Source organism: Siphateles boraxobius, unplaced genomic scaffold (assembly GCF_051911475.1).
Source record: "Siphateles boraxobius isolate OS27281-9 unplaced genomic scaffold, OSU_SipBor_1 18, whole genome shotgun sequence".
In the NCBI taxonomy this organism is placed as follows: domain Eukaryota; kingdom Metazoa; phylum Chordata; class Actinopteri; order Cypriniformes; family Leuciscidae; genus Siphateles; species Siphateles boraxobius.
In genome coordinates, this window is record NW_027508788.1 from 8,265,603 (window position 1) to 8,278,029 (window position 12,427).

Consider the following 12,427-nt stretch of genomic DNA (forward strand, 5'->3'; position numbering starts at 1 on the left):
GGGTTGCGGAGAGATTGTGACATTGTGGTTAGGTCTCAGCAGCAGGAGGGATGTAGAGGTCAGTAAGCTGGGCTGAGCTGAGTGGGGGACGGAGGGGGGTGACTCTGGGCGCCAGAGTCACTGTCGAGCCCTCTTGAGGTGTCGTGGGCTAGTCGACGAAACACTGAGGATGGAAGGTACCCACTTGAAGACCCTAGAGATGTCCCCTACTTGGCTCAATCCTAGACGAGACTGTCCCTCTTCGGGTAGGTGAAAGAGTTGATTGTGTTATCTGAGTATCCGTTTCTACTGTAGCAGTATCCTTGTGTGTTTACAGTCAAAGGTTGGAGTGAGGCTGATTCAAGCACGGGTGTTTATAGGCTATTTGTAGCCCAGTACGAAGGCGCTTGGTCGTCACCGGCGCGTACGTTTCCCCACGATAAACTGGACGAGCCCTCAGCTTCCAAGTATATCTGGTTGCCTAACTGATCGGGTGTCTGGCGATCGCACTTATAAAGTATCTGCGTTTATAATTTAAGGGTGGCGATCTCCTGTAGAGAGAAACTGATTTTTATGAACAGCTGCAACTAGTTAAATTATGGATATTTCGTCTAATTGTTAACTGGTAATTTTACAGAGGGATTGGGTACAGAGTGGTCGTGTTCGTTATGGGCGATTTGTTCCGTGCTGTTGGACTACGTGGGACATCGTCTGGAGGCGCTGTTGCTTGCTTCTGATATTTGCATCGAAATTGTTTTTTTGTGTTTGTTACCGAAGCGTGTGTGTGTGTGTGTGCATGTGTGTGTGGGTGCGTGTGTGTTTATTTTCTTTCTGTAAGATTGTTATATTGTTAATGTGTGTATGGTTGGGTTGTGATATTACACTGGTCAAGTTAATGTGAATTTTGTTAAACGTGAAGTTTTTATTTTCTTATTTTTTTTTTTTTTTGTGTGGCCAGAAGTGGTTCTACTCATTTCTTTTTGTATTGGGTTTATTTTGGCATTATAATTTTGTATGTGTAAGTAGAGAGGTGAAAACCTTGTTCTGTTGTCTTTAGTAAAGTGACTGTTTAGTGTGAGAAAGCCTGAGTGGTGTATGCTCTGAATCTGTTACAGGGGTTAAGTGCAGGAGCGGAAAGCTGGTTGTGGTCTGTTATCACGAGTGCTGTGTCCTGAGTGGTGTACGTGTGCGAGAGTGCCGAAGCACAGGGGTTTGGGAAGAGTGATTTGCCGTGGAGGCCATATTGTGTTTTATTGTCAAACTTCAGCTCCCCTGTCCAGATTCAGCTGTAACTGATTACTCAGTCGTTTTGCGTGTTTTGTCAAATGGTGTAATTGTTGTGGTCTATAATAACTGTTGTTGAAGGTTTGTTTTCTGCTCATGAACCTCAAATTTTATCTGTAATAAAATGTATACCTTTTTTTTGCATCCACGTCTCCCGCTGTTTACTGCGAGCGAACCTGTGTTGCTTTAAACAAGAAATATTATTGTATTGTCCCTGGCAGGATTCCAGGGTGGCGTAGTCGCTAACTGACCACCTTTTGTCCTTTGGGAAACGCCACACATAGTTTACTGTAAAGCTACGTCTTAGTGTTGCTTATCTTGGCGAAAGCCGAGTACAAATCAGCACGAAGTTGTAACATCTACTCTCGTGTAATGGAAATCATTTCTTCTGCTTTTGTTCAGGCAATTTTGTTCGCTTTTATCCAAAGACTTACATTGCATTTCAAGGTAGCCTACACATTTACATTCTTATCAGAAATGAATCAGAAATAAATTAAATAATTTCTTTCTTAAAAAAAAAGAAGAAATTATTTGACTATTACTCATATGTGTTCTTTTGGTTCATGGACTGTTGTTTTCGAATGTTGCAGAAGTACTAATGCATTAAAGCTCTGCTCACTCTAAAACATGGCATGTTGTAATAAACAGGTTTTGAGTTCTCTGAAGTAAATAAATTTTACAACTGTTTTTCAGGTTTGACTGTAAGGACTGTTGTGTCTTAAACCTGTTAATGCCCTCAAGCAATTCCTAGAGCAAACTATCAGATCAATTTAGCAAAAATATGTTTAAGACTAAAAGGGTCAGTGATATACACACATGTATAATTTCAAATTTCACTATATCTTCGCTTACATTTTAATACTTTCTTTTTAATTAATTTTATATTCATATTCTAAACAATGGTTATTGGCAAGTTTCTGCATACCTGGTTTCTGAAACTACACGTTATCATTTGTACAAGGGGGAAAAAGACAGATAAAAAAAAATATATATTGGGAAAATAGAATGTCTCTTAAACAGGTATAGGAGTGCCATAGAAAAAAAAACTTAACACCTTATTAGAATTCTATATAAATTCTATATAATTTTGCAGACAGCCTGTATTTTGCAATTTTACACTTTAGACAAGAAAGACTTAGGTTTTTTGTAACTCTAAACAAAACGTTTAGTTTTACAGTGATCCTAAAATAGGTCATTATTTAATTTTCTGTCTGTAGAGTTGAGCTTGCTCACAATATATTCTCCAAACAAACCTGTATAATGTCCATGTGGTGAGTCCATTTGTTGCTCTTTTTAATGTATTTTATTGAATTTAAGAGGGATGACAACATTATACCAGCAGAGAGGGTCTTACATTTCTGTTGCATGTTTGGTTATAGGGACTGTGGACACTGTAGGCCTATAGTAACAGACCCTGGATTCTTCAAATGTAGGCTAGCCCACTTATTTAAATCTGAATGCATCAGAGATTTTCATCATTTCAACTACAAATAGTCTATTAAATCTTTAACGCTTATTGCAAGAAATCTAAAACAAGAAAGTGGCGTTCACATTTACATTCACATGGACTATGCTGGCCTCGCAGTGCGGTCGGTACGGGCCTTTCTCCTCATCTCCTGTTACTTTAGTAATCCCACAACACACACGTGCACTCTTTAAAAATGTGCAAGAATGTCGCTGCATGATCACATGAAGCACTTTCTCAGATAAAAAAAAGTGACCGAAAAACAGGGTTTTGTAAAATGGAATAAGTTGGGTTCTATTTTTTCTATTAAACTTTTCACTAATTGCACAAAATGACTAATTTAGTATTGAATAAAAAAGGACTCCCTCCCACCCAATGGCATGTACAATAGCCTATACCCATGTGTTCTGTCTGTCTCTGTTTAACATCTATATAAGTTCAGGAGCAGTGTTTGTGTTTTGGATGTACAGTAGCTGAAGCAGATGGAAGGTTGATGTCTGACTTATTCACTGTAGAAAGACAACACGTTTGTGTAAGAGGTCTGTTGTGTCCAATGCAAACTTTTGAAAATATTAATCTTTAATTCACATAATCAACAGATGCAAAAAGATTACATCAAACTGCATTGATCATTAGTATAAATTGTTCAAATAAGTCTTGTTTCAGTGTTTCTTTCAGTTTATGGCAGGGTCCAATGGCACAGCTGGGGATGCGTCTTTCACTTATCAGCAAATCTTTAATCAAGATATGGATGCTGGGCTCAGTACTAAAACTGCAGTGGCTGTGTTAACATCTCTGTTCTTTGTTTTTGTAAACTGTGTGATGCTCTTTGCTCTAGGAAGCAAGCGCGTATTCCTGGAGACGCCACGCTACATTCTTTTTGGCCACATGCTTATGAATGACTCTGTGCTTTTGCTGGTCTCAATCTTAATGTATGCAGTGGCTCAGTGTTTCCTTCCAATACCCAAATCCATATGCATCCTGTTAGTTTTTATCTCCTACTGCACTTTTCGTAACGCTCCTCTGACTCTCGCACTGATGTCTCTGGAGCGATATGTGGCAATCTGCTTTCCTCTCAGACACTGCAACATCGCCACACCAAAAAGGACAGGAATCGCCATCGGAATCATCTGGCTTCTAAGTTCTATAAATATTATAACAGACATTATTTTTGTTTTAACTGTCAACCCCAATTATTTAGCCGGTATTATATTTTGCACATTAGAAAAATTGTTTCTATACAAATGGCAGCTGGATAAATATCAAGCGTTTGATGTTCTTTATTTTGTGTCAGTTGCAGTGATCATCATTTTCACATACATTAGCATTATGATCACAGCCAGGTCTGTTTCCTCTGATAAAGATTCAGCTAAAAAAGCCCTCAGAACGGTGCTTTTGCACTTGATTCAGCTGGGACTGTGTCTCACCTCTTTCCTGTATACCACAATAGAAAGATCACTGTACATGATGACTGGTACCAACTCTTCTCTTTTCATAAATCTCAGATATCTAAATTTTCTTATTATTCTCATTTTACCACGTTGCCTTAGTCCTCTGATCTATGGTATGAGAGATGAAGCCGTGTGGCCATTGTTCAAATATTTTTTCTGCTATCGTTCAGGAAAAGTAAAGCCCTCTATTAATGTACATTAACTCTATGGTTTTTTGACAAATGGTTATATCCAAAAAGATATTGTGGCTCACAAGTTGAAAAACCTTAAACATAATATAATAATAATTGCGATATTTAAACTTGTTCACCAAACTCTCAGATGAAATTATCTGCCAAAATATTTTTAAGACGGTTATCTGGGTGAGTGATATGTCTGTGCATGTTTTAACATAATATTTATTCATTTTTATATATATATATATATATTCATTCTTTTCATTTTAATGCTTTCATTTTATTTATATTCTAATAAAGAAGTTATTGTTGACAAGTTTGTACATGGGTCCTGAAATTACACTAGTATAAAAACAACTAATATTAAAATAAAAATACTTCCTAACCGGGACATAAGTATAAACATAAAATAAAAACTGTTAACACCTCACCAAGAACATTTCCATGTAATTATAATTAAATATGTAGACTGTCTTATGCATTTGTACACCTTTGGACTGTTAAGTCTTTTCAGGGCTTTTTGCATCTACAAACAACATTTATGTATAGTTCATCATGCATGTAAATAAACCACCCTTACTGTATATGAGCTTAAATAGTTTATTCAATTATTAACAGATAGAGTGATCATAGAAATAGTTCAGCATTAATCTGTTTGCTCACATTATACTGTATGAACAAACCTGTATAATGTCCATTTGTTGCTCTTTATTATGTATTCTTCTCACATTTATTATCTTATTATATGTACATACGACTAAGAGACAGATTTCTCCTACCAGACAAGAAGGGATGCCAGCATTATCGCAGCAGAGAAGGTCTTACATTGCTTTTGCATATGTTTGGTTGTAGGGACTGTTAACATTGGAGAGTGACGGACCCTGCATCCTTCAATGTAGCGTCACATTTTAAATCTGAATGCAGCAGAGATTTTCATGTAATTCTGGCATAATTGGGTGTATAAATAAAAACATTTTATGATGGTATAATAGATACATTTTTAAAAATACATTTGTTCAATCTGGCCTCACAACATTTTGATTCAACAACACTTGTTCAATCTGGCCTCAAAATTAAAGTGAAAGGGTTCAGTGAGCTTTACTTCTATTTTTAAACGGGGAACGAAGTTCTGCTTCTTGGTGTTGTTGCTATGGGAGACGCCAGTCATGGCCTAATGGTAACAGAGTTGGACTGGTGACTCAAAGGTTGCTGGTTCGATTCCAGTACCGGCAGGAATATGACTGAGGTGTCCTTGAGCAAGGCACCTAACCCCCAATCGCTCCCCGGGCGCCACTCAAGGCTGCCCGCTGCTCCGGGTGTGTGCATTCACGTTTGCAGTGTGTGTTCACTACTCTGCTCCTAATGTGTGTGCACTTACTTGGATGGGTCAAATGCAGAGGTCAAATTCCAAGTATGGGTTACCATACTTGGCCATCACGTGTCACTTTCACTTTCACTTTCACTTTCATCAGCGTGACCGGTGTCTGGAGCACCAGTGTACAAAACCTTCCTCCGTCTCTGCGGGACAGGCCTCAGCCTAGAGCGCTAAGAGCAGAGTTGTAAGGGGGATACACAACAGAGAATGCTTGAGTAGAAGGATGCTTACTATGATTTCGTTTATCCGGCATCAACCTTAAGGAAGTACTTGTCTAGAGGGAAGGATTTAGCCCTATTTAAAGGGATAGTTCACCCAAAAATGAAAATTACCCCATGATTTACTCACACTCAAGCCATCCTAGGTGTATATGATATTCTTCTTTCAGACGAATACAATCGGAGTAATATTAAAAAATGCCCTGGCTCTTCCAAGCTTTATAATGGCAGTGAATGGCCATTTATGTTTTGAAATGAAAGTGCATCCATCCATGATAAAAGTGCTTCACACGGCTCTGGGTTGATAAAGGCCTTCTGAAGCGAAGCAATGAGTTTGTGTAAGAAAAATATCCATATTTAAAACTTTATCGACTAAAATAACTAACTTCCAACAGACGGCCAACGCAAGTCACAAAAGAGTAACACTTGACGATGTATGACGTAGGATGTAGGAGTAGTGTAAGCTTTGACGCCTCTCGCGGTTCAAACAAACAGGGCTGGGCAACAAACTCAAACTCCTCCAACATTTCTCTTAAAACATTATCGTTTTAAACTTCTAATTCGTGAATGGTGTTTTGTTTCGCTCAATCCTCTGTGCTTCCGCGTTCGTCAATACGTCAGGTCAAAGTTACTCTTTCGCCTTAAAGGGTAACTAAACACTAAAACAACTTTTTGTGGTTAATGATCTGTAAGAATGGAGCTACATAAATGCTGTTCATTGATTCGAGTACATTTTTTGACATTTGGGTTCAAAGTGTTTTAATTCTACAATATATAAAGTTTAAAGTTCAATATAGTTTGATAGTTTTTGTAGTTTTATAGTATACAGCAGAGGTCTTCAATCCTGCTCCTGGAGGGCCACTGTCCTGCAGAGTTTAGTTCCAACCCTAATCAAACAAACCTGAATCAGGTCATCAAGCTCTTCAGGATCGCTTGAATATACAAAGGCAGGTGTGCTGAAGCAGGTTGGAACTAAACTCTGCAGGACAGTGGCCCTCCAGGAGCAGGATTGAAAACCTATGGTATACAGGTTTCCTCCTAGACAATGCAGATGAGGGGGAGAGAAAGCCTGCAAGCGTTTCTTCCACCCTCTGTATCGCCACATACGACCACTGTAGTGTATGTCCATGATGCCTGCGTATGTACATGAGTGGAGTACGGATTCCTCCATGATCTTGAAACCTCAGTGTGGAGATCGGGAAAGAACGGGAGATGGTGACGGAGAGGCTGCACTCGTGCAGGTGTGAGGAATTGTCATCTAATTTTGAGCACACAACTGCTCGTCTCACATCGAGCCAATCTATCTTTAGCTTGGGCTCCGCACAGTCACAACTTCAAACAGCTCCTCAAATCCAGCAGACTGAAGAAGCTGCTCTGTCAAGGCACCCGGCTCGAGTTCCAGTCGAAAGCGAACCTTTCAAGAGCATGTAGTGTCAATAAGATATAAATACAAAATAGAGCTGAAACGTATGAAATTTTGATATCATGATTGTTGTGACCAAAATTATCACAGTTATCTATATTATTACGGTATTGTTAAACAAAGTGCTGGAAATGTTTAAAAAGTACTACACTGAAATCATTTCACCAAGTTTTATATCAAACTCAACAAACAACAAATAAAACTATGCAATAGCAGCACTATGCAATGTTTTGTTTGCCCAAGTTAAAAAATGTATTAAAGACAATAAGTAAACAGTCAGTGATAATAACAAATAAACAAACTTCAAGCAAAAGCACGAAGAAATACTATAGGACAAATATGCAAATTTAATAAACAGGGCTGTACGTTTTTCAGGTAGGTTGATCAGTAGTATCCAGGAACAGAAATTGAATAATCAAATGTAAAATAACAAGAAAAAAAATTATATACAAGATCCAAGATGGCCGACGGTCGGCAGCGTCTGGCAGATCCAGGTGCGTTTGTGCGCACTAAACCTGTGATTTATCAAACTTCCGATGGCCTAACAATCGTGGAAGATGAACTGTTAAACTTTCTCCTGATTAAGTTGAGAACTCTTGACCAAGATAACATCATTAAGTTGGTTAAATCTAGCTTCAGTCAACAACGCATTGAAGACTCGAAGGCTGTGATGGCAGAGTTGTTTCCTGACAACAAACGCTGGTTCTCCCATAGGGGAGAGAAGAAAGATGAACTGTACATCAAAATGTGCCTGGCTGTCTTCAAAAGAGAATGTGGAGTTGCCTAGATTTGTCTCGCACTACATTGACGAACTGCCTCCCGTCTCATTCAAGCATGTGGATGTTTCTGCGCTACTGGGGCGGATTATGCAACTAAACGGCGACATTGAACTTTTGCGGATGTCAATCACCTCGCAGGCAACTGCTTGTGAAAAACTGCTGGGGATATCAGACTCCCTTACCCAACGACTGGCGGCGGTGGAAAACCCTAAAATCAGTGGGGTGGTGAGCAGTGGGAGTGCTGATTTCCCCACTGCAGGACAGCCGGCAGTGTCTACTCCTCGTTGGCCTGACGGCGAGGATCCACGGCGTAACAAAGATCCACGACCAAGTAGGCCTGTGGCTCAGACGGAGATGGATATGCCAGAGGATATTTTTCCTATGGACAAAACTCCACAGCGGGAGGGACCAACTAGAGGAGCATCAGCCTTGTTGACCTCTGCATGCGAGGAGGAAACTGCCCAGGTAACGGCTAAGAAAAATAGTTGGGAGTACTGTGGTGAAAAAGGGCCGCAAACGGTCTGTAAAAATTTATGAAGGGAAACGGTATACACGAAAGATGACTGGTATCACTGGGACCGCGGTGATTAACAACGATGATCTGTCAACTGTGGGCACGAAGATGGTCAGTGTCTTTGCCACTAAATTTAACGCGAACCTTGAAGCTGATACTCTGTGTCTCTTTCTTCAAGAGCAGATGAAGCGTGAGGTTAAGTGTAGGAAAATAGACATCCCTAACAGCAGATTCAGCTCCTTCTGTGTTACAGCAGAATGGAATGAGTGGAAGCAAATGTATAACCCTTTGTTTTGGCCTGCTGGGTCAGTCATCCGACGTTACTTCGAGCCCCGACGTGCCAAAGGGGTAGGCGGGGCGAATCTACCCAAGTCAACCGGAGAGCAGGTGCTCTTCCATGGAGCACACATGGGTCCGTCGGCCCCTTCACCGATTGCGCGAACCAGCGACTCCGCTGGGATTGACAAAAGTGCATAAATGCGTGTGGTGTCCTACAACTCTCGTGGCCTCCGAGTTGGTCACACGGCAGCTGACAAGGCCAGGCGCCTTGTTGTTGACGCTTTGCTGGGTGACAGTGATGTGCTGTGCATTCAGGAGAGCTGGCTGGCCAAACAAGACTTGGACAAACTAAATGTCTTGCACCCCGACTTCCATGGTGCTGGTGAATCAACTACTGACCTCAGCACCAAGATCGTAAAAGGTAGGATTGCTGGAGGTGTGGTGATCTTGTGGAATGTAAAATTTGACTCTATGGTGAAAGTTGTGCGTCTCAACGTGGACTGGGCCATTGGCTTAGAATTTAATTTCAATGGAAAGATTTTTATTATTCTTAATGTATATACACCATATCAATCATATGATCATGTGGATGAGTATGTTAGCAGGCTTGCTTGTATTCAGTCTTTCATCGAAGACAACAGCTCAACATGTATTTATGTCTTAGGTGATTTTAATGCTGACTTGGCAGACAGCAAGTCTTTGTTTTATAAACGTATGTTGAGATTTTCCAAAGATAGTAACCTTGTAACATTGAGGGGGTGACTGCACCAGAGGACATTGTTGACCTCTGGAGGCAGCATTATTCAGCGTTATTCAACTGTATAAAGAGTGAGCCTTATGATGTTGGTGTGATAGAGGACAAATATATCTATTTTCATCCAAACGAAGTTGTTAAGGCCATAGGGCAACTTGCTGACAGAAAAGCTTGTGGCATGGATAACATTACATCTGAGCACCTAAAGCTAGCTGGCCCCAGGTTAGCAGTGCTACTGTCCATTTGTTTCTCTGGGCTGGTGTGCCATGGAATATTGCCTGATTCCCTGATGTCAGTCATTCTGGTTCCAGTAATCAAGGACAAAGCTGGTAAGGTTGGTAGTATTGATAATTATAGACCGATAGCCCTTGCCAGCATTATCTCAAAAGTTCTTGAAAGTTTAATTCTTGACAAAATAAGTGACTGTATATCCACCACTGATAATCAGTTCGGATTTAAGCCCAAACATAGCACTGACCAATGTATCTATGCACTGAAAGAGGTTGTTGAGGCATATAGAAGTCAGGGCTCTACTATGCTTTTAGGTTTTATTGATGCGTCCAAGGCGTTTGACCGCATTAATCATTTTAAATTGTTTAATAAACTCATGCACAGGGATGTCCCCAGCAGCCTGGTACGAATCTTAGCCTTTTGGTACTCTAACCAAAGTGTGCGGGTTAAATGGGGGAACACTCTATCTACATCTTTTTATGTTAGTAATGGGGTAAGGCAGGGGGGGATTTTATCTCCAGCCTTATTTAATGCCTACATGGATGACCTGTCCAGGCACTTGGGGACATGCCAAACCGGCTGTATGGTTGGAGAAATGTTGATTAATCATTTCTTGTATGCAGATGACTTAGTCATTCTGTCGCCAAGCAGCAGTGGGTTCCAACAGCTACTAATATCTGTTCTGATTATGGGGTAGAATTTGATATTGAATATAATGCAAAGAAAAGTGTGGTTATGATATGTAGCACAAGAGATGATTTAAACATTAAATTCCCTTCTTTCTATCTATCTGGAGAAGAGCTGAAAGTAGCTAATACCACAAAATATCTGGGGCACATCCTAACAGATACACTGGAGGATGATGCTGATATGAGCAGACAAAGGAGAGTGCTATATGTCCAAGCCAACATGCTGGCTAGAAAATTCCATCACTGCACTACAGATGTCAAAATCAACCTGTTTCGAACTTACTGCTCACCTCTTTACACAGCTCCTCTCTGGGTTAGATATAAGAAGGAGAGCCTGCTTAAGCTAAAAGTAGCCTATAATGACTGTCTCAGGATTATCTTGAAGAAACCAAGAAGTACCAGGGCAAGCCAGCTGTTCTGTAGGCTGGGTTTAACTACTTTCATGGCCTTGGTGAGAAATCTAACTTTCAAGTTTATGAACAGGCTGGACCGATCCATGAATGAGCTTATTGTTCAGATAGTAGATCCAAGTCGTAGCTCTGTGAGGTACATGTCAAAAATATGGGATCACTGGTATTTGTGCCTTCATTAGCTCTATTCTTCTGTTGTTGCTGTATATAATGTGTATATATGAATGTGTGATGTTTTTATTGATCTGTGTTCAGTATTGTCTTCTGTGGGCCTTGAGCCTGTAATAATAATAAAGTAAATATAGAACGAACAATCCTTGTTAAAGTTATAAAATATCTTTAGCCAAGAGACATTAATGACTGCTGCTGTCACTTTAAGACTGAATGCATGGATCTAATATACACATCCTAATAATCCAATTTCTTTCTAAACTGTTTACATTAATTTAAGACATAACCAGCAGTGTTTACAAGGATATTCGCCAAGATGGGCATTTAGACTTTACAGGTCCTTCTCAAAAAATTAGCATATTGTGATAAAGTTCATTATTTTCCATAATGTAATGATAAAAATTAAACTTTCATATATTTTAGATTCATTGCACACCAACTGAAATATTTCAGGTCTTATATTGTTTTAATACTGATGATTTTGGCATACAGCTCATGAAAACCCAAAATTCCTATCTCAAAAAATTAGCATATCATGAAAAGGGTCTCTAAACGAGCTATTAACCTAATCATCTGAATCAACTAATTAACTCTAAACACCTGCAAAAGATTCCTGAGGCTTTTAAAAACTCCCAGCCTGTTTCATTACTCAAAACCACAATCATGGGTAAGACTGCCGACCTGACTGCTGTCCAGAAGGCCATCATTGACACCCTCAAGCAAGAGGGTAAGACACAGAAAGTAATGTCTGAACAAATAGGCTGTTCCCAGAGTGCTGTATCAAGGCACCTCAGTGGGAAGTCTGTGGGAAGGAAAAAGTGTGGCAAAAAACGCTGCACAACGAGAAGAGGTGACCGGACCCTGAGGAAGATTGTGGAGAAGGACCGATTCCAGACCTTGGGGGACCTGCGGAAGCAGTGGACTGAGTCTGGAGTAGAAACATCCAGAGCCACCGTGCGCAGGAAATGGGCTACAGGTGCCGCATTCCCCAGGTCACGCCACTTTTGAACCAGAAACAGCGGCAGAAGCGCCTGACCTGGGCTACAGAGAAGCAGCACTGGACTGTTGCTCAAATTTTGCATGTCATTCGGAAATCAAGGTGCCAGAGTCTGGAGGAAGACTGGGGAGAAGGAAATGCCAAAATGCCTGAAGTCCAGTGTCAAGTACCCACAGTCAGTGATGGTCTGGGGTGCCATGTCAGCTGCTGGTGTTGGTCCACTGTGTTTTAT

At 40.3% G+C, this 12,427-nt stretch overlaps 1 protein-coding gene and 1 long non-coding RNA gene across 2 annotated transcripts; both read left to right on the forward strand.

Annotated features, from left to right (window-relative positions):
* Positions 1-238: 238 nt before the first annotated feature.
* Positions 239-1,403, forward strand: LOC143740715 (uncharacterized). The gene is made up of 2 exons (XR_013204886.1): positions 239-496; positions 617-1,403. It is a non-coding gene; the product is annotated as an uncharacterized LOC143740715 (long non-coding RNA).
* Positions 1,404-3,399: 1,996 nt separating this feature from the next.
* On the forward strand, positions 3,400-4,381 carry LOC143740716 (odorant receptor 131-2-like). Its single transcript, XM_077232708.1, has one exon. It carries the CDS (start codon positions 3,410-3,412, stop codon positions 4,379-4,381), a length of 972 nt encoding a protein of 323 aa, XP_077088823.1. The 5' UTR covers positions 3,400-3,409.
* The last annotated feature ends 8,046 nt before the right edge of the window (positions 4,382-12,427 follow it).

Bases quoted from the DNA above. Each gene is read 5' to 3' on its own strand.
- LOC143740716 (XM_077232708.1), top strand. From the start codon at position 3,410: ATGGCAGGGTCCAATGGCACAGCTGGGGATGCGTCTTTCACTTATCAG.